This window comes from Drosophila tropicalis, unplaced genomic scaffold (genome assembly GCF_018151085.1).
Source record: "Drosophila tropicalis isolate 14030-0801.00 unplaced genomic scaffold, ASM1815108v1 contig_443, whole genome shotgun sequence".
Lineage (NCBI taxonomy): Eukaryota > Metazoa > Arthropoda > Insecta > Diptera > Drosophilidae > Drosophila > Drosophila tropicalis.
In genome coordinates, this window is record NW_027172907.1 from 4,639,139 (window position 1) to 4,660,846 (window position 21,708).

General features: G+C 35.2%; 5 protein-coding genes across 5 annotated transcripts in view; 2 read left to right on the forward strand and 3 right to left on the reverse strand.

The window, feature by feature from the left end:
* The window catches only part of ftz-f1 (ftz transcription factor 1), a 59,432-nt gene extending 49,604 nt beyond the window's left edge, over positions 1-9,828 (forward strand). Inside the window, exons 4-10 of the mRNA XM_068286193.1 lie at positions 2,787-3,004; positions 3,094-3,503; positions 4,391-4,447; positions 4,521-4,719; positions 5,585-5,843; positions 5,921-6,021; positions 6,403-9,828. Of these exons, the coding sequence (XP_068142294.1) occupies positions 2,787-3,004; positions 3,094-3,503; positions 4,391-4,447; positions 4,521-4,719; positions 5,585-5,843; positions 5,921-6,021; positions 6,403-6,552 (1,394 nt within the window). The 3' untranslated portion in view covers positions 6,553-9,828. The remainder of the gene's footprint in view (positions 1-2,786; positions 3,005-3,093; positions 3,504-4,390; positions 4,448-4,520; positions 4,720-5,584; positions 5,844-5,920; positions 6,022-6,402) is intronic.
* Positions 9,829-10,100: 272 nt separating this feature from the next.
* Atg3 (Autophagy-related protein 3) lies at positions 10,101-11,935 on the reverse strand. The gene is made up of 4 exons (XM_068286196.1): positions 11,756-11,935; positions 11,282-11,417; positions 11,019-11,209; positions 10,101-10,959 (listed from the first exon to the last, which is right to left on the reverse strand). Exons 1-4 carry the CDS (start codon positions 11,825-11,827, stop codon positions 10,330-10,332), a joined length of 1,029 nt encoding a protein of 342 aa, XP_068142297.1. The 5' UTR covers positions 11,828-11,935; the 3' UTR covers positions 10,101-10,329.
* A 153-nt stretch (positions 11,936-12,088) lies between these two features.
* On the forward strand, positions 12,089-13,966 carry Nufip (nuclear FMR1 interacting protein 1). The gene is made up of 3 exons (XM_068286194.1): positions 12,089-12,349; positions 12,419-12,687; positions 12,749-13,966. The coding sequence occupies exons 1-3, from the start codon at positions 12,140-12,142 to the stop codon at positions 13,767-13,769; spliced, it is 1,500 nt and encodes a 499-aa protein (XP_068142295.1). The 5' UTR covers positions 12,089-12,139; the 3' UTR covers positions 13,770-13,966.
* Positions 13,846-14,924, reverse strand: MED11 (mediator complex subunit 11). The gene is made up of 2 exons (XM_068286197.1): positions 14,784-14,924; positions 13,846-14,722 (listed from the first exon to the last, which is right to left on the reverse strand). The coding sequence occupies exons 1-2, from the start codon at positions 14,854-14,856 to the stop codon at positions 14,178-14,180; spliced, it is 618 nt and encodes a 205-aa protein (XP_068142298.1). The 5' UTR covers positions 14,857-14,924; the 3' UTR covers positions 13,846-14,177.
* Positions 14,925-15,162: 238 nt separating this feature from the next.
* LOC137574030 (protein terminus) lies at positions 15,163-16,311 on the reverse strand. The gene has a single exon (XM_068286134.1). The coding sequence runs from the start codon at positions 16,309-16,311 to the stop codon at positions 15,163-15,165; it is 1,149 nt and encodes a 382-aa protein (XP_068142235.1).
* Between the last annotated feature and the right edge of the window lie 5,397 nt (positions 16,312-21,708).

The window sequence follows — 21,708 nt, forward strand, 5'->3', positions numbered from 1 at the left end:
TGTGTTGTAAGTAAATTTACCACACACACACATACACGCACAGACACAAGTACAAACAACTTTCCCATAGCAAGAGTGAGTGAGAGAGAGTTTTTTCCTTTTCTTTTCTTTTCCTTTTTTTTTTGGGAGAGTTGGCCGACTGCTGGCTGGCTGGCTGGCTGGCTCGCTTGTTGGCTGGCAACAACAATGCCCATGTTGTCCCAGTTTTCATCGCACACACTGTCCTTGACCTACTCCACTCAGCAAAGTTGTCTAACAGCGCCTCTTTTCCAAGTGAAAGACAGAGATGGGGACAAATGAGAGAGAGCATTAGAGAGGAAGAGATAGAGTGATAGAGAGAGAGAGAGAGCTCGCGCCAAAGAAATGTCGTAATAGAAAGCTCTTTTCGAAGTTGCCAAGCAGCAGCAGCATAATGAGCAGACATACCCACAAGAGAGAAGGAGAGAGTAAAGTGAAAGAGAGCAAACATTTGAGAGCACAGCGGCAAACACTCACATAGACACAGGCAAGCACACACACACACACACACTAGCGTATATATAGAGAGTGGCATGTTGATTATTTGTAAACAATACGCTTGACCTAAATTACAGTTACTTGTTCAACGAACAGAAGCAGCAGCAGCAGCAGCCAACGACGCGTCGTCAGCGTCGATGCAGCAGCAGAGTCAAAAACAAAAATTGCATTTCAAATGCACATTTTATAGGACGCGCCACCTGCCGGTTACACTGCTTTTCTTTCTGCCCACCCTTAGGCAGAGCATATCCCCGCATCCCCCTTTAACATTTTACCTCTTTCTTTGGTTTTGTATGACTTCTGTTGCTCTTGTTGTCAAATCAAATCAAAACTTGCAAATCGGTCCTCTCCCATATTTCTATTTCTGATATCTGAGACAAACTGCAATTCTATAGGATTGTGTTTCCTATCTCTCTTCCCTACCCAAGCACCTCTTAACTATATCTACGATTTGTATCCAAGGATTTGTAGCAGTTTGAATCGTATCAACGATCAACAATCGATCAATCTTGACAAATAACATTAAGCAGTTTTAGTTGCGATTTTTAATTGATATTATCTTTTTCTTCAATCAATTATTATTATTTATTCGAAATCCGATCAGAATAAACAATTAATTTAATACCAAGAAAAAAGTTCATTAAGTAAAACAAAATTATTGATCTATTAAAAGCAGAAGCATGCAGAAATCGAAGGCTAATCGATTGACAGAAAAAATAACAGAATCAAATTATACAATTGTATTGATTAGATGAAAAAGGATAAAGCAATTTCCATGTTTCATGTCTAGGAATTGAAGTTAACCAAATGTTTAGAATGTTGGAGGAGGTCTTCTTTGATAGAAACAACTACAAGAAACAAAAAACTGCATCATTTACTTGGTCAAATATGAATATCGATCTGATTACATGTAGATACATGCATTTTCTGCATCCCTATCTCTCTGTGACTAACCCCTATAACCCTCTCGTGCCTTGTCTCTCTATCTGCGTCTCAAACCCTCGCTCTTTTTTTTTTGCTGTTGCTTTCTCTTTCTATCGCCCGCCAATGTTGTTGCTTTTCTTGTTCGTATTTTTTTTTTTTTGCGATTGCTGTGCTGCGCCATAAGAAGCGCATTTTTATTGCGTTTCAGTTAGTTGTGTGTTGTGTTCCGCTGTCCGTGTAATGTGTATGTGTGTGTGTAATAGTAGGTGCACATGTATGTATGTAATACAGTTTTTGTTTTGATGCGGCGTATGCGCAATATATTTCTCTGTATGCGTGTGTGACTGTGTGTATTTTTGCTTTTGTTTTTGTCATTGTATGGATGGTTGTGGGTAACTATAATGGGTATTACTTTTTGGTTTTTTTTTTTTTTTTGCTTCCCCCTCCCTACCCCTAACCTCTCGCCATTCCCATCACATTTGCAAAATTATGGGTCAGTTGAAAACACAAACACACACACAGCCACCCACACGCGCGCACACACACACACACAAACACATCTATTTTGTATTTGATTGTGCTTTTCCAATACTTGGCACTAAGTCTAATTCTCATTGGGGTGCATTCAATTTTTATTTTCTAATCACTCAAAGTTAAATCCTTTACAAAGTTTTAGGTTATCATTATTTACTCATATTCTAATAGGTATTTAAATTATACATTTCGATTGTAATCTTTCCCTAGAAGGCAGAGACATTAGCTTAATTAAGTAGATGCATTGCAATTTAAAGATATATTAGCAACACTGGTTCTTTAGCTACTTGATTTTGCAACACTGGTTGGGGAAATGCTGGCAATACTGGCATCAAAAAATGCAATTCGATTCAGTTTTAGAAACTCAGGATGTATTTTTAAGTTAGAATTTCTTGAATTTTACAATACTGCAGAATAGGTTTCTAATGATTAATTTAGATAACATTTGCAATACTGATTCTTCAACTAGCCAACACTGATTAAAGCAATGCAGTGCTTTCAATCCCCGTGTAGTCTTACATAATGAATTTCCGAACACACACACTTTATGAAAACCTTTTAAAGTGAAGGCAATCTCTTGCTGAATGCAAACAAAAGTTATCTCTTGTCTTTTGAAAGTAATTATCAAATTTTTAGGTTGATAAGATCTCTAGTTTAACACCTTTAAAGTGCCTGTAATTATTGTGTACATTTAGAGTACCAGATTGACTTGTATTTTCTATTAATATACATAGATTGACTTTGTCTAAATACTTGAAGAAAAATTGCATTGTTTTTTAATCTCTCTCTCGCTCACTCTTCCTTTTTTTTAGCTGTACGTGCTGATCGCATGCGTGGCGGTCGAAACAAATTTGGACCCATGTATAAACGAGATCGGGCGCGAAAATTGCAAGTGATGCGACAAAGGCAATTGGCTCTACAAGCTTTGCGCAGTTCCATGGGTACGGATATTAAACCCTCACCACTCTCGCCAGGCTATCAGCAAGCATATCCAAATATGAACATTAAGCAGGAAATACAAATACCTCAGGTAAGAGAGTTGCTGCGCTTAGTCATGGATTCTCTTTACTTAGTTCCATATGGAATTGTTTGTCACCTTTGTGTTTCTTGTTATTGTAGGTATCCTCACTTACACAATCGCCCGACTCATCGCCCAGCCCCATTGCCATTGCATTGGGACAAGTGAACGCGAGTACAGGCGGCGGTGTGATAGCCACGCCCATGAATGCTGGCAATGGCGGCGGTAATGGCAACGTCAATGGCAACGGTGGCAATTCTCTGGGCAATGGCAATGGTAGCGGCAACAATAACAACAATCAGAATACCAGCAGCACGGGTACCGGCTCAGCCGGTGGCAACGGCAGCGGCGGCGGAGGAGGCGGCGGCAGTGGTGGCAACAATGCGGGCGGCGGCGGCAACAACTCCGGCGATGGCCTGCATCGTAATGGTAGCGGCAACGGTGGCAATGGTACCAATTGCCATGAAGCTGGAATAGGATCTCTGCAGAATACAGCCGAATCGAAATTGTGGTATTTACCCATCCAAAAAAATGAAATCAAAATGAAAAAAACTTCAAATGCCAAAACCAAAGCGGCAAACTCAAAATTCGATATCAAAAACAAATCGAAAATTTATTCAAAAACAAAATATCTGACAAATGTGATTCAAAATGGGTATTTCATCTGTTTTAGTATTTATTTGTGAAAGTTTACAATTTCTCAGATTTAATACAAACAATCATTAAGATAAATGTCGTTTCCTCTATAAGTAAAAAATGGAAATCAAACAGCATAATCTTTACTTAGATGGCAAATCCTCAAATGGAATAGGTTTATTTTGCCTCAAATTCATTTATTTATAATAATGTTGAAGGAGATTATGAAAAAGTTAAATTTTCAGTTAGCATTGCTCACAGACGAAAAAAAGAATGCAATGAAGGAAGTCAAGGAATCCCTATTAGGAAGGACTTTTGAAAGGGTGCCCCCTAAAGTATGCAATAGGCATAAAAACAACACAAAAGTGTCTATAAATAGTGCACATAACGAAGATTATTTCATTTATCTACAAAACATGCGAAAAGTTATTTTTTTTAAAGGAAAATGCCAATTAACGACAGTTTATTGCATACTTTAGGGGGCAAATATCTCGAATTTCGCATTTTTACTACAAAAATTAATATAAAAGACTTTGAAAAGATTATCTAAAGATGTACAAATAGATTTGGATGACTAGCTTAAATAAGGCCAAAGTATAGTTAAATTAAAGTTATAGACTGATTATTATTAAGCCACAAAGTGTCACATAATTTGGTTTCTATCATTTTGAAATTATCAACTTGTATTTTGTACAACAGATTTTATGACTTCCTTTCTCTTTCTTATTATCTTTTTCAATATTCTTTCGCTTGCCCATAAAGTTTCGATTCCGGCACACATCCATCGAGTACAGCTGATGCGCTTATTGAGCCATTGAGGTGAGTTAAAATGAGATGGAATTAAAAAAAAAAAGGCAAATACAAAATCAATTTAATTGTTTTTAATTCGCAGAGTCTCTCCCATGATACGTGAATTTGTGCAATCCATCGATGATCGGGAATGGCAAACGCAATTGTTTGCCCTACTGCAGAAGCAAACTTACAATCAAGTTGAAGTGGATCTCTTTGAGCTAATGTGCAAAGTGCTCGATCAGAATTTGTTCTCACAAGTCGATTGGGCAAGAAATACCGTTTTCTTTAAGGATTTGAAGGTACACCAACAACTACTCAAACAAAAATCAACCCAAAAAACAAAATCAGCAAACCAAACCAAAAAAAAAAAAAACCCCCAAAAAAGCAACAACAACAAGCACATAGTGTTTAAAACATTTTCGAAAAACCAGTTTTTAAGCTAGGGGCCAAGTCTGCGCCGCCATGAATGGTTATGTAAACCTCTAGCAAGCAGAGCAGAGCAGCCAGCAGCGACGTTAGCAGAGCGCACACACACTAGTCTATATGTGTGTTCAAATCTGCATTGAATTTCGATTTCATTTGGTGTGTGTGTGTGTGTCTGACCTACTTAGCCAGCAAAGCTGAACCAGTCAGACGCCGTCATCGTCATCACCATCATTGTCGTCGTCGCATTCGTCTGCGTCTGCGTTTGCGTCGCTGCCAACGTCGTCGTCATCGTCGTCGTCGTCGTCGGTCATAATAGTCACTCTCATTCAAATGACGCAACTGAGCGTGAGTCTCACCCATACCCAACCAATCTCTCAATACAGTGGAACAAAAGAGTGCCATAAAGAGACAAAACCAAAAACTAAAAAACCCAAAAAAATGTGGACACAGAAGCAGAGAGCGAAACTGAGACTGAAATCGAGACTGAGAGAGAGAGCATATACATATATACATGTTGTAATCCCAAAACAAGACATCGACATCGTCATCGTCCCATCCAAGCTAGGCTTTACCTATACCCACTTAGACCATATTGTGTATCTACAACGACTATGAGGCCAAAATGTATCTATTACCAACAACAAATCTTAAAAACTAACACACTTTTTAATATTTTTTAAGGCATTCTTTAAAATTTTTTAACTAACGATATCTTATTTTCTCTCATTATTCCCTTAGGTGGATGATCAAATGAAGCTTTTACAACACTCCTGGTCGGATATGTTAGTGCTCGATCATCTGCATCATCGCATTCATAATGGTCTGCCCGATGAGACGCAATTGAACAATGGCCAAGTTTTTAATCTATTAAGTCTTGGCCTATTGGGTGTACCACAATTGAGTGATTATTTCAATGAGCTGCAAAATAAATTGCAAGACTTGAAATTCGATATGGGCGATTATGTATGCATGAAATTCCTAATTCTATTGAATCCAAGTGAGTAGTTTTTTATCCTCAACTAATTGATGAACCAGCAACACGAGTAAAATGCAAATTCTCTTCAATCCTCTTAGATGTTCGAGGTATTGTCAATAAGAAGACAGTCTCAGAGGGACACGATAATGTGCAAGCGGCCCTTTTGGACTATACGCTAACATGTTATCCTTCAGTTAATGTAAGTATCTATAATAGGATTAACTTAACAATACCAGAAAGAAATGTAATTGAGGTGTAACTTGAGTTTTTTAAAGCAAACCTAAAGCTATTGCATTTCATTTTAATAGCTCATGATCTTATAAAGGCTTTGTTCTGTTGAAGTACTTTAGAGTTTTCTTTATGATCTCAAATAATTGAGATATGAGATACTATTAAAAAATGTAATGGCTTTTTGAGCAAAATTTCAATTGTTTTCAAGTTCATTGCAATATTTATCAATTTGCAATTTACTAGATCAAAAGTCAAAGCCTTTTCGATATTTCTTTCCTTTACGTTTTATACCTTGTCCATAATTGATTTGATTTTAATGTATGGTTTTCTTCTCTGTATCTTCTTGCAGGACAAATTCAGTAGGCTAGTGAATATACTACCGGAAATCCATGCCATGGCCGCCCGCGGCGAGGAGCACCTCTATTCGAAGCATTGTGCCGGCAGTGCGCCAACCCAGACGCTGCTCATGGAGATGTTGCATGCCAAACGCAAGGTGTAAGAGAGAGAGTGAGAGTGAGAGAAGGAAAGATGGCAACAAAAAGAAAACCAACCAACCAACCAGCAGCAATTCAGAAATATATATACATATAATATTATAATGCAAATACTTAAACAATTTATGCAAATGTAAATAACAAAACAACAAATTGTAAGAAACGAAGCAAAAAGGCAAAACCAAAAGTTTTAATTGCTATGCGAAAATGATAAACAAAGATCGAAAGTTATCGAAGAAGGAAGAGTTCTAAAAAATTGTAAATGAAAACAAAAAAAAAATGCATCATCACTACCAACACAACCAATACACCACCAAACTATCACACACCACTACAAACACACACACACACACACAAATACACATACACATTTGTTGAATCAATGTTAATTATTATTATTATGTTTACTAATTAGTTTTAAAAAAGCAAAACAAAAAGGAAACAATTTTTTTGTCCTAAGTTAAATATTCGTGTTTAGTTTTTAGATCCTTTTCTCTGATGATAAAGCAATTTTTTTTTCTATTTTTAGCACTAAACAAGTTAAACTATATACATATATATATATACATATATATATATAAACAAAAAGGAATATAAGAAAGATTGTAACAAATTTTATTTTTATATATACTTATATAAAGAGATATAATTATATATATAAACATATATATATGTATGTGTATGTGTTCTTTATGTAAATTGGTGTAATTTTTTAAGCAACATTTTTCAACTTGTGTGTAAATTTAATTCCTTTGTTTATTTTAAATTAGTAATTATATGGTTTTTTTTTTTGTTTTTTTTTTTAAACTGTGTGACAATTTTTATCCTTTTTTTTGTATTGCCTCAACTCTTATCTATACGTATATATATAGATATATATATATGTAGTATATATCTTTGTAAAACACAGTTAATGTATAGTGAAAAGCGCATGTTAAGCAAAGAAAAGTTTTAGGTGTTCATTATAAAATAATTAATTAAATAATCATAATTTGTTTGTTATTTTAAGTAAATGTTTAAAAAACAATGCAAACAACTACCTACAACAACAACAACAAGCAAAGCAAAAAAAAAAAAATTTATTAAAACAAAAAACAAAAAAAAAAAAAAAGAAATTATAAAAATAAATGATTAATTAATTATATTATAGCCTATACATGCATATGAATATAATGAATATAAATATATATTTAATTATATTTAGCTGCAAAACTTTAAATAAAATAAAAATTGTTTGTAAATTTCAAGTGGAAAACAAAAAACCAACTAAAAGAAGAAGAAAAAAACCGAAGAACCGAATCCGAATAAATGTACACTTTGAATGATTAATACAACCAAAATATGCATATGTATATATATATGTGTGTATATATGAGAAGAAAGAAAATCACAACAAATTTTACTCTAACAATATGAAATGAAGAATGAATGAATGAATGTGAAACTATTTTTTTTTTTTTTTTTTTTTTTTTTTTGGATGCCAAGTCAAGAATTGGGGCAGAAAGAGACAAAGAAAACGAGAGAACGAAAGTTAAAGCATACAAAAATACTTCAATCGAATATGGCATAAAAACAAAAACAAAACAAAAAAAGGATATAAAAACATTATATTAAACACACATGCACTCACACCGATCGAGAGAACTTTCGTCATCAGATTTTGCCCCAATTGTTGGCTGGGCATTGCGCTTGAAACAAAACGTACCTTATAAAATTAACAACAAATTATTTCCAAAACAAAATGCAATAAAGTAACAAACGAATAAAAAGCAAAGAAAGAAGAAAAATTCAAAATGAAAGCAACAAACAAACAAATATATATATATATATAATCACACACTCAAATTGCATATATATATATATATATATATATTTAAATGAATTACAACAACCACAGCAACAAAGAAGTAAAGCAAAAAGTACATTTAAATTCAAAGTCAGCAGCAAAATTAAATTTTAATGAATGTTATTTCCAAAAACAAAATATACAAAAACCACAAGAGAAATACAAAAACATTAACGAAACGAAAGCGAAAGAGGTAGGGAAAAAGCAAAACAAAACAGAAAATGTAGAGTACAGAGTAAACCAACCCAACAAATCGAGTTTAAATGGCAGCGGCGTGTGTGTAGGATTGGCCTAGGTATATATATAATATGTATTTAGGTTTCTAGTTTGTATAAATCTATAACTAATTCTGTATGTATTGTAAAATTTATAAAAACAACAACAGCAAACAAAACAAGAAAACAAAAAACCACAAGCAAAATGTTAAAAATGATTTAAACAATGCAAAAAAAAAAAAAAAAAAAAAAAAAGAGGGGGAAAAAAAGTTGAGAATGATTTTAGATTTAGGCAAAATGGTTTAAGATGTTTAAAAACAAGAGTGAAGAAGAAGAAGGTTGCATATATCTGTGTATATATATATATATATATTTAAAATATGATTGTGTATATGTGTGTGTGGGTGATTGTTTGTACATAGGTCTAAGACTTTGTTGTACATAAACACACCCACACACACAGAGACATATATACATATATGTGCCTAGTCGGTGGCTCAATGGAAACCTACTAAAACTACAATTCTGTTGTTTTCGAGTTCGAACCCCGACATAGGTGGAGTTTCCCCCCGATGAAGCAATACTGAAAGGTAGTTCCGTCGGGGATAATGGAAACGATTGTGGATAACGAATAATTTTTTTTTTATATATACATATATGTATGTATATATACATAGATATATGCATATGAACGTTAGAAGAAGGCGTTAGGTATGTTTATTGTAAAATTGATTACGATGTGAACCTGTTATTGCAAATGAAAAGTGATTTTAATTCTTAAGCTAAATCTATATATATATATACAATATATATATATATATATATCCACACATATATGTATGTATATATATACAAATATATATATGAATGAATGAATGGAAAATGAAGAAGGATTAACAGTTATATAAATTAACCTAAGCAAGCAACACACACATACACACACATTACACACACACACACACTTTAAGTTTGATAAATTGTTGAAAACAAAAGAAAGAGCAAGAAAGAAGTAAAACAAAAACATCATTTAACTAGAAACAAAACTACCTAAAAAAAAAAAAACAAAACAAAACAAACAAACAACAACAACTACATGCATAATTAATGAATTAATTGATTTATTATGTTTATTATTATTATGTTAACATATAAAAATTTCATCTCAGAGATGCAACCAACCAACCAACAACCGTGAAATAAAAAGTAATTATAAAACGAAACATTCAAAAAAAAAAAAAAAAATCTAAAATCCTTGATTCTGATTCAAAGTTGTTTGAGAAAAACAAATAATTGAGTAAGTTATAGAATTGGATAAATTTCACACTACTACTGATAAGGACATAGCCAGATAAGGACAGGGGAAGCAGCTGCCACAAACTAGAACACAAAAATGAATAATCTCTTTTGAATTTTAGATAAATTTCTTTTAATTTTTAATTCTAGGACTTCAAATCAAATGTATGATTAAGAAATTAAGTATAAATTGTCCATCCCCTTTCTAAATTTTAATATTTGCCTAGTAAAATAGTTGCTTTTCCTTTTTCTTAAGTTAAATTGTTGCACAATCTTCTAAAACGAATGAGCGAGAAGAAGATAGAGTAATAATTTTTTTGGTTTTTTTTTTTTGTGTTTTTCTTGTGCTTGATTCAAAACTTTATTCTTGAATAATGTATGTATGAAGTATTGCATCGGTTTTTTTGGAAAGCGATTTTGTTTTTGCTTTATGACATATTGAAATTCTGCGTAAAATCATATTCGATGGTTGGTATTACAGTTTGAACGAATTTTAAAAAGATTATCAAATATAAATGCACGCCCAACTCGCCGCCGCCCTCTTCGACAGTTTGAATAATCTTTTTCATAATATCAGCATGCCGGCATGGATGAACCGATGCCATATTTGGGCCTGGTAAATGTGGATGCGATTCCATGGTAACAGTCTTCTTGGCATGATCCTGTGATACATCTTCATACATCTGCTCAACGGTCAATGGTTTGCGTTGCTCATCATAGCCGACAACCCAAAGGCGTGGCGTTTGATAATATTTATCATAGGTAATATGCAAATCATAGGTACGTGTATGTAGAACAGAATCACTACCATTGCCTACGCTATCGCCAGTAGCTTCATTTGGATTGGAGTTGGAGGATTTACTATCATGGGCATCAATTTTACGTGTAGTGGTGGCCACAGCGGGATCTACAAGATCCAACATGCCACTCTCTTCAAAATCATCCATATCAATGGCCTCGTTATCATCATCATCATCATCCGCATTGTTGTCATTTCCATCAGCATCGACATCTTCCATATTACCAATATTATCGCTATCCGGTATATGCATATCGTCCTGAGGGAAAAAATATTGAGAGATTATGGTCAAATTGAGGCTCATCGAGATTTACTTACCTTGGACTCCTCCAATGTTAATTCACAGATTTTCTCATCCAATTGTGTGGTGCCATCATCGTTCAATTGATGTGTCTCCACCCAGCCACCATCGCCAGATTCCTCCTCCACGAGAGTTTCCTCGCCGACATATTCCATTTGTTTGCATCGCCGATAGCATGGAACATTGCGAGTTATCAGAAATTGTTTATCTTTTTTTTTTTTTATTTAATTAAATTAGTGATAATTTTAGTTTGTATGTGTGTGTGTGTGCTATGTTTTACCCTTTGGTAAGTATGGTTTCGTTTTAGTCTCATCGCCAGCTGCCCATTGCCAGGTGGGACAATGATGGACCAAATGGTCACCAGCTGCTACAAATTCCTCGGGTGTCAAGACGCCAGTTTCACGGAATTTGGATTCCTATTTCGAACAAAGAAAACATAAAAGCAAGGGAAAATTGATTAGTTTAAGTGAAAACTGTCTCGCGTCAGACGGGCGCCAATTGACACACCCCCCCACCCACAAAAAAAAAAAAAAACAGCAGACGATTAACCAAGGCAGATATGAGCAGCAATAAATTACTGTGATTAGTCACATTGATTGAGCAAATAAGCTTATAAGATTATTATATATCATAGACATCACAATTACAGTGACTGTTCACATGATTACTTCGGGTTGCTCATCTCTGACAGCGAATGACAACAACAAGAATTATAATAGCAAAACAACAAATCATCTCTCTCACTCTCGCTCACCTTTAAGACAGGCGTCAAATATTCTGCAACATTTAATGCTGTGCCTTTTACGGAATTCAAAACGCTTTGCATTTTTTTCTTAGTTAGACCTATTTTAATAATTTTTTTCTCCGTTTAACGTTGAAATTTAATCGTTTCTGTTTTTTTTTTTGTTTAACTATTCTTCAGTGTGACTGAAAGTCCCGAACAAAAATGTCATAAAAAACGCTTGGCTGGTATTTGAACCAGTTCATTTTATATTTTCACAGCTAATAGGGCTTGCTGATCTGGATAGTTCCGCAAATGAACTAGTGTCTATGATTTTGGAAAAGAACTAGTTTGTCTTTTTTTGTTTTGCCAGTTCCAAATGGCTCAAAGTGTTCGCGCACATGCTTGTTCTTAAAAATGGCAGAGAAAGGAGCTCCAGAATTCGCGTTACCCTCGCCGAATTTTAATAGACAACCACAAAATGGACCAAATAAAACATCGATGCACTATTTGACACCATGTGGCATGACTTTGCTGCCGCGCAATAAGCAACCGCCACCAATGTATGGAGCACGGGGCAGCACAGTGCCAGCAAAGTATCTGAACGAAGGGATATCAAAGGCACAGGTGGGTGGGTGTTAGAGGAGAATCTGTGCCTTTACGCTCTCCTTTTATTAACGCTTCCTTTCCATCCAGGTCGCCATTGAAACGCCACCGGTTTACAATTCGCCACCTCGTCCGGAGTCGTGCAACAATTGTGACATGGAATTGGCCAACAGTCAAGATATGAAACGACATTTGCAGCAACATGAGACTTGCCCTGCAGAGGATTGTGATTTCTCGGCCTTGTCAAACATACTAGAGTGTCATATAGAAAGTAATCACATAACGGGATTATATCAAAAAGTGAAAAAAGTATGGACACCCGAGGATATAGCCGCCTGGCGTGCGGAACGGCGTAAACGGTAAACCAGACAAGGCAGCATTTCATTAACAAATGTAGTATACGTACTTTCTTGTCATTAGATTCCCAACCACAGCCAATGTGGAGCTGGCCAAGCGGGCCAAAGAGCAGCGTTTGAAACGCGGTGAACGTTTGGAGGCCTCAAAGTCTCGTTTTGGTAAAATCGAAGATCGTAAGCGAACAAGAACCACAGCACCACTGGCTCAAGGAAATAAGAGAAAACATAAACAAAATTCTTTCAAATCAAAGCAGCAACATAAGAAACCAAAAGTTGAAACGGATCAGCCTTCTGCAAAAAAGTTGGAGGAAGAGGAAAAGGACGCACCAACATCAGTTGTGGAAAAGTTTCGTGGTACATCAGGAATGTTAGATTATAAGCATGTTAAAGATAAGAAATCGGCGGAAAACAATGCATTAAGCAATCTTTTGGGCATGTATGGCTCAGATAGCGATGAAGATCAGGAGGAAGTTGAGGATGGAAGTAAAGATGAAATGGATACCAATACCATAACTCCATTGAGTGATGAAAAAGTCGTAGAAGTTAAAGACGTTGTTGTTGTTGAATTGGAAGGCATAGAGCAAAACTCTGCTCCTTTGTCAGATAAAAAGGCTGCGACATCCTCCACGCCATTGACAGAAGAAAATGGAGTTTTAGAAGTTACGCAAATAGCCAATTTAGAGGCTAAAGATGAAAGTCATCTTCCCCCTTCAACTGATGATGATGATGATGAAGGACCCGATGAAGTGCCTATTGAACGTCTTGTAATTACCAAATGTGACGAGAATCAGCAAGTTATACAAAAATCTCAATGTGATCGGGACTCAAAACCTTCAACAAGTAAGCCTTTAGTTAAACAATTTATCCCAATACCAAATAAAACCAAGCGCCATAGTGGCTTAAATTATAAACGAGCCAAACAGCTATATAGACATACAACAATGCTATCAAAATTGTTAGAATCAGATATAAGGCATGAGCGTAATATTCTATTGCAATGTGTTCGATATGTATGTGAGAAGGACTTTTTTGGTATTGGAAGTCAAAGCAATAATAACAATAATGTTGATGTTGATCCGAGTTGACACTAAATGTGTTGTCTGATCTAATTAAGTTGGTACCTACATATATACATATATTAAGAAAATTTCACCATCGAAATCCATAGTGCCATCTCACTCATTCTTAATTTTTATTTCTCATGTGTCTAAATAAGAATTCTGTAATAGACTTATACATAGCTAATTCATAATGTAGAGGATTAAAATTAGTTTTTTCTATAGCCATCATTTTTAAGTTGGAAGTATAAGAAGGCAATTAGCAGCATAAGAACTCACTTTTGGAATGTTCTGTGGATAACAAAAAATCCTCCGCTTGTGGATCTGGCTTGTGTCGGAGAGGATATTTCAATTCAATTTACTTCTATTGTGCGCCATTTCTTTATTACTTCGATTTTTTTTAGGAATACTTATATCTAAATTTATATTTATTTTTTAATTGGTTGCCATGCTATTAGCGCCATCGCTCCCACTTCCAGTACCACCCACAGAACCACCGCCTCCTCCTCCTACTCCCCCGCTAGTGTCCATGCTCGTGCCGCCTACACCGCTGTTGCTGCCGGCTCCAAGTCCAATTCCAGCCTGTTGCTGTTGTTGTTGCTGCTGCTGTTGTGCGGCAGCTGCAGCAGCCTGTTGTTGTTGCTGCTGTTGTTGTTGTTGCTGCTGCTGTTGGGCAGCGGCATGCTCCTGTTGACGCTTCTGCTGCTGCCGCGCGGCATGCGAATGCTTTGCCTTGGTTTCCTCCAGTTCACGTACACGGGAACGAGCATGTTGAATGCGATGCCAGGCCATTTGGAGCACCTTGGCCGATGCATAGCCGGAACCCTCGTGCGGCTGACCCGTCGACACTTGAGTGAGATAGTTAATCTGTTCCGATAATTTGGATTCAACGCTGGATAGGCTCTTCAGGAATTGTTGTGATTGCGTTTCGGCATTTTTCTGTGAGGACTTCTCTTTGCCCAACTCTTGCAGCGCTTGGCCTGGTTCGTGTGGAAAAGTCTCTTTTATTATGGGTCATTCAATTGTATATTCGATAATTACCTGCACTTTGCATGCATAGAATTATCTCCTTTTCAATCTCGTCCAAGGCGTGTATTTTATCCAAAGGATTCATTTTACCCTACCGGTTTAACTATTTCTTTTTGTTTTCGTCTGTTCCGCTTTGTGTTGTTGTTTTTTTTCTTTGCATGTCCATTTACAGGGCTCGCAAATGATGCTGTTAAAATTAACAGAAGTTCTAGAGTGACCGTTTACGTTAAATGTTAACACATTTAAATGATTTTCGTGGCAAAACATTTTGGGAATCCCCATGAAAGATCTTTCCCAGTTGAAATTAAGATAAGCCCCAGTTGTTTATTCTATATTAAAAAGATTTACTTAATGTTGCTTTAAAAACTTTTTATTTTAATAATTCCTTCGTTTAGTTTCCATTAATTAGGCCAAACCATGCGTATTTAAAGTATTTCTTTGGCATTGGCAAACAATTCTCATGTAGCTCTATGCCAGCTGATTTAGTTGGTCCATCGACATCACCTAATTGCCAGGCCATAAAGCTACGCCCACAATCGATTTTTCTATGCAAAGCAAATTGAACACGATCCGCGAAATGGGCCTTACATTGTCGACACTCAATGATCCGATCCTGCAAATCGGTCTTTAGAAATTTCCGTACATTTCTTATCTCATGCAAGCCACGAAATTCACCAGTCACATCGGTCTGAATGATATATGTGGGCGTCTTATTGGTATCTTGGCCACGCAGCAAGTAGGGTACAGCATAAAGCTCCTTGGAACTGGCACAAGTGCGAAAGCAATAAAGATTTACTTGCAGCGATGCAGGAAAATTTCCAAATCTCTGACCATGATAGTTTAAAAAACTATCCAGAAGAAATGTGTGATCTATTGACTTTTTTTTGGCAAGTGAAGGTCCACTGCCATCGTGCTTGAGGCGATATTGAAGTGGTAAATCTGCTTTACTATTAAAATTTTCGCTTGAATGTCGTTTGACTATTAATTTCATTCTCTTGATCACACAAGCCTCCAGAGGTACACGATGGTGTAGATAAACATAATTGCTGATTTTCTCAAGCAGCATAGAGAACAGCATATCCACTGTTTCCTCGATATCCAAGTAATGATCAATATAAATGGCACTGCTTTCAAAATACATGCGCTGCCTGATGACATTCACATAGAAACCAACAATCACTTCCAGTCGGGATGCTTCATAATTGAGAAAGCGTAACAATTGGGGCACTGCATCCATGCCAGCTTCAAGTAGAAAATCATTTGTTCGACACACTGCACTCTCATCGCATAGTAGAAACGTTTCAACGCGTTCCCGCTCAATGCGTTTCAAAAGTAATTTTTCCTCAAGGCTCAGCGATATGACATTCGCCCCCATTGATCCAGTTAGCCAGTGATGACTGTAGGGTTCATGGGCATGTACAACACTCACACAGGTATCACAATCCACACAAAAATCATTTATATAGCGCTGATGGCGAAATGTTCGTGTAGTTTCCGTTGTTTCAAATATAAAACGAGAATACGACGGTCGACGTGGCATGTTGAAGTACTTGCAACTGATTGACAGATCGACAAACAGATTAAACTTCTTATATACCCTTTAAAAGGGGAATTTATCCAGGTCATTTTATATATAGATTTAATTTTATTGCGTTCCAGGTAGATAATATCGTTGTCAACATCTGTTGGCTTTGGGTTACTCGATACCTGAATGCCTATTACCTCAACGGAATCTTTATAGTATCTTTCTCGATCTAGATTTTGATAATCTGAATACTAATATATTTAAACAAGCAAAGGATGAAAAGATACGGCGCAGCCTTACGAAAGAAAACACTAAAGAAGGAAGGATAAAAAACAATCAGGCATTTCATTTGTGTGGGTTTCTCGAGGAAAGAAACGAAAGTGAAAACTAATTCTTTTTTTCGTGCATATCAAAAAAGTGAGTTTTTGGTTTTTGTTTTTAAATTTACCGCTTATTCTTGTGGTGAACATTTACGATGAATCATACTTAAAGCTTACGTTAAAGTAAACCAAGCCGCTAAAGAAGCTTTGAAACGATTTTAAATTTACTTGTTATATTTAAAGAAACAAAACATTAGATAAATTCACAAAAGGATGTGTGAAACATTCCATAGATGGCGTAAGTCAATTTTTAAAACTATAAAAAAACAATAGGATTTGAAACATTCCATAGATGGCTTAATTAACCATAAAAGTTGCCATAATATACGATATTCAAAATTACTCGCACCCTTAGGACTATTACCGCATCTTTGAACCTAAATTTAAAAAAGGACATTTCTTGGCTTGTCAAGGTGGTGTAAAAAATAAATTTTAAATTTTAAAACTTCTGTTATAAATGAGAATGTTTTGGTTAGAAAGGGATAACAATCGAAAGTAATCCACTATTAACTGTCTAAATGGATAGATTAATAATCATATTTTTATTTTTTGCACATGTTTTTTAACTAAAGTTTCATAAGGTTTCCAGGCGCAAGCCATTAATTTAAGGCTATTATAATAACGACTTTAGATAGCTATTCTTTTATGAATCATTTGCAAATTTTGGGTATAATTTACACTTTCGAAATTGGAACGAACACAAAAACAAAAAAAATGAAGCAAGTAAGTCGACTCGTCGACTCGGGTATACCATACACCAGGTGAAACAAATTTTTTTAAATTTCGAAAACCAAATGTACATATGTCTCTTAAATTGTTTTTACATGCTTCATACTATGTGCTACCTCGCTGACTCTACAAACACAGCACTTGTGGACCGCTTAGTAAAATACGTTCATACGCATATTTTGCATGTTTCTAGTCCGATTTCAATAAAATTTGGTAGTTTTGTAGAAATAGATAAGATTAATTAGTCTGCCGAATTTGAATCCGATGGTCAAAAAACTACAGGAGGAAATCGGTTTTTTCTTAATTATGGAGGCGGAAGTGGGCGTGGCAAAATATGAAAATATATATCGCCATCCCAACATGGGTTTGTGAAACGTAGATCTACAACCACTAACCTTTTAGAATTTACATCAAAAATTATCAAGGGGTTCAAAAATGGTAAGCAAACTGATGTAATATATACTGACTTTAGCAAAGCCTTTGATTCCGTTCAGCAAAACGGAGCAATCTAACAGTAAATTCAAATAACGGAATATTCGGGTTTCCCCATATCGTAGTATATTTAGCTACCCGTTATTTGATTCCGTTAAATTGGTTGTGTTACCAGATTAACCAGATTCGAGTTTATTCGCTGTTTTTTTCCGTTATTATTAAATTCTGGTTCTGACTGATAAAATTCGTAAATACCATTGGAAATATATGATTATATGATGGATTAATTCTGGTAATAAACAATTTGTAGAAGTGTAAACGGGGAAATTCTTAATTTTGTTTAGGCTTTAACCACGTTCGATAAGACAAGTAAATTTTTGACTTTGTTTTTGAAAACAACAAATATCATTGTCGATTTACTATAACTTTAAACAATTTCATAAGTTAATAGTTTAGGTAATAGTTTAGACCTTCGAGTCTAACTTTCAACATAAAATTCAGTCTATTTGTAAAATTGGTCTAAAGATCTGTGAATTAAAACCTGAAAAGGATGAGAATTTTGTGCTTATAAACTATTAATTTTGAAGAATTTTTAAGCAGTTTCTATTTGCTATTTAAAGTACATTTTTAGTTAAAAATTAATTTCTCAAGTCAGAAACATTGTTTAGAAAGTCTCCCAAAACTGCAATTTAATTGTTTAAGGCCCCTTAACTTGTATAAGCTTGGGGAAAAGGACTCAAAAGAAAATCCCAATATTTAAACATTTCCACTTACCCCTTAAATAAAACTTCCAATCCAATGCGAGTCCTTGGTCCTTGTAAAGCCAAGACACAAACCCATATTCAGCAAAAAGGAGCAATCTAACAGTAAATTCAACTAGGGGAAAGTAAAGTATCCCCTTACTGTCCTGTATTTTGACAGAATTGTTAAAATTTGCCCCTCACTAAGTATTTCCCCTGCAACTTAAAAGTGTTTCAAGCCGCAAAGGACATCAGGTAGGGCGTCAAAGATTCATTCAATCATATGTTGTAGGGCGAAAAGGAAAAACCAAAATTTTTTGTTTTCAACGCCTTTTGGGCCATGTCGACGTTTGGTCTTTCTCGGTTTTTGTGCTTTGTAGTCATAGCCATAGTCGTAGTAGTAGATGTTGTCCTCGTCGACGTCGTTGTCGTCGTCACCTTTGCGTTATTTAAGTTGCTGTTGTTGTTGTTGTTGCTGCTGCTTTATGGCTTCTTTAGCAGTTGTAGCATATTTAAGGCTTTTGCGTGCGTTTGCTTATATACATCCATATGTGTGTGTGTGTGTGTGCATATGTGTGACTCGTCCTTCACACACATACGCACACACACCGGGAGAGAGAGAGAACATATATAGCCCAAAAAGGAAACTATATATTGTATTTTTGTCCCTGCTGAAACCTCACGTGTGTGTCACTGGTCCCATTCCCACCTTCCATCTACCCCACCTCCAACAAGGCCCTAGATTATAGAGGGAGTGACAGAGAGAGAATACAGCTCAGCCTGCCATCTTTTTAACGTAAATGTTTTTTTTTTCGGTTATGTTGTTGATTTTCTTTTATTTTCTTTTTTGTTTCTTTACTATTTTTTCGCTTTCTTTTTGCTTTTTGCTTCTCTGCTTCGAATTATGAAAACGTTGTCAGCAGAATGAGAGAAACATTACGGTATGTCTTCACCTCCTTTTTTTTTTGGCTTTAAAAATAAAAAACATAAAGAAAGAAGAGCAAAAATAAAAGGCATTTTATGTTTTTTTATATTTATTAAATGTATGTGAAAATTGTTCTCTTCTTGTCATTGTTGTTGTTGTTTTAGAACGCCTTGAAGTTTTCCTTTACACTTATCATTAGACTCATGGACAAGTCAAGAGAAGTGTTTTTGATTTATAATGGGCTAGTTAATATGGTTTATTTAGGTTTATGGCTAGTTAATATGGTTTATCAGGTCTGGTCAACATAAAAGGATTTTATTCGAATTGGTCCTACTATAAGGACATCCAAATTTTTAAATTTTGTATTTGACTTGCAGAGTATCTAAAAGTCATGGCACTTTTCTTGTTTCTTACATTTTGACGTCTAGTTTTATAAGTTTTTTTTTGTTTTGCGTGTTTTGTTGTGGTCTGATTAAAAGTTACATTGCGAGAAGAGTTTTTGTTGTTGCTGTTGCTATTCATCGGCAATATTTCTAGTTTGACTTAAAGTCTTACATACTCAAGGGCATGGCAAACCTTTTATTTTCTTTCTATTTTAATAGGTTGGGGAAAAAACACAAGTGTAAATTGTCATTTTGCTAAATTGTTTTTTTTAGTCTCTATGCAAAGTCGTTTGATCGAAAACTTTTTTTTTTTTGGATACTTGATCATTCCTCTGGGAAATTAAACAAGTAAAGAAAGACTTTTCAATTTAAATTTTCCTCATTTAAAGACTGAAGAATAAAAACTAAGAGAATGTTAGTTCAATAAGTTAGATATCAATCAGATAGGTAGCCAATGGTTTGAAAGTTATATAGAAATTTATTTGTACGATTAAATTGGAGAAGTTAAATTTAAGAGGTCATCGAATTCTGATTAATTTCCAATTAAGATTATAAAAAAATGCACAGATAAGAAATGAATATATTTTAATAAGAATTTAGTTATTTAATATTCTACTGACTATTTGCTTTATGTTGTTGTTTTTTTTTTATTAAAAGCAGTGACGACTTTATTTAGGAGGCCATTTATCGATTTTAGATTGAATCTCAATCATTTGCCTTTTGTGTATACAAAACAAATTGCCAATTGTTTAATTATTAAAAAACTATTCAATTATTTTGTGCAAATATTATTAAATTCTGTTTACACATTTATTTTGGTTGTGCTTTGCTAGACGAAGCGGATGGGGAAGGGGAGGGTAACCGAAAACGTGAAAATAACTGATAAAGGTCGATGGGTCAAGTAAGTGCGGAGGGTTTCTCATAGCTCATTGCAAAGCTATTTGTTGTGTCATCGACAGCGGCAGCAACGACGACGACAACCCTTCAACCTTTCAACCTTTTAGTCAACTTGTCTTTTACTTCCTTTCTCTGTTATTCTGTTCGTTGTGTTGTTGTTTTCGTTTTTTGTAATTAACACTTTGTTAAGCTCATAAATCTTTAAACATTGATTTTTAATGATGGCATTTTAACGCTTCAGCGAGCAAACAACCCAGCCAGACAGACAAAATTCTCTTCGGGGATACGTGCAAATTGTCAGGTGAACTGAACTTTGCTTCATTTTTGTTTTTGGTTTTTTCGGGAGATGGTGGATGAACGTGATTAATTTTTTGTTCCTCTTTTATTTTTTTTTTACTTTTTTTTTTTTTTTAGGCGGAAAAAAACAAATTGATTGTAAGACCTTAGCAAGTGTTAGCAAGAATGTTAAGTGAAGAGCAAAATTATCTTTAATATTGATTAGTTGTTTAGAAGTTTGGCCCATTTTTTGAATGGCAGATTACTTTTCAAAAATTTAGAAAAATCTAACAAGAAATTTAAGAGTGCATACAAACTCCAACTAAAGTTCTTTAAGGTCCTTTTTATACCATACACCCATAGGGTGAAATGGTATATTAAAGTCGCCAAAATGTATGTAACAGGCAGAAGGAAGCTTCTCCGACCCTATAAAGTATATATATTCTTGATCAGGATGAATAGCCGAGTCGATCTAGCCATGTCCGTCTGTCCGTCCGTCCGTCCGTCCGTCCGTCCGTCCGTCCGTCCGTCCGTATGAACACGCAGATCTCGGAGACTATAAGAGCTAGAGCCACCAAATTTGGTATGTATACTCGTGTAGTATGCACATGTTCAGAGTTAATTGGAATTTCGGCCACGCCCCCTTACGC

Bases quoted from the DNA above. Each gene is read 5' to 3' on its own strand.
- Atg3 (XM_068286196.1), bottom strand. From the start codon at position 11,827: ATGCAAAGCGTTTTGAATTCCGTAAAAGGCACAGCATTAAATGTTGCA. The intron at 11,418-11,755 runs GTGAGCGAGAGT...TGTTCGAAATAG, and splicing joins ATTTGACGCCTGTCTTAAAG to GAATCCAAATTCCGTGAAAC. The intron at 10,960-11,018 runs GTAAGTAAATCT...TTTTTCCCTCAG, and splicing joins TAACATTGGAGGAGTCCAAG to GACGATATGCATATACCGGA.
- Nufip (XM_068286194.1), top strand. From the start codon at position 12,140: ATGGCAGAGAAAGGAGCTCCAGAATTCGCGTTACCCTCGCCGAATTTT. The intron at 12,350-12,418 runs GTGGGTGGGTGT...CTTTCCATCCAG, and splicing joins AAGGGATATCAAAGGCACAG to GTCGCCATTGAAACGCCACC. The intron at 12,688-12,748 runs GTAAACCAGACA...TCTTGTCATTAG, and splicing joins CGTGCGGAACGGCGTAAACG to ATTCCCAACCACAGCCAATG.
- MED11 (XM_068286197.1), bottom strand. From the start codon at position 14,856: ATGAATCCTTTGGATAAAATACACGCCTTGGACGAGATTGAAAAGGAG. The intron at 14,723-14,783 runs GTAATTATCGAA...CACACGAACCAG, and splicing joins TCTATGCATGCAAAGTGCAG to GCCAAGCGCTGCAAGAGTTG.
- LOC137574030 (XM_068286134.1), bottom strand. From the start codon at position 16,311: ATGCCACGTCGACCGTCGTATTCTCGTTTTATATTTGAAACAACGGAA.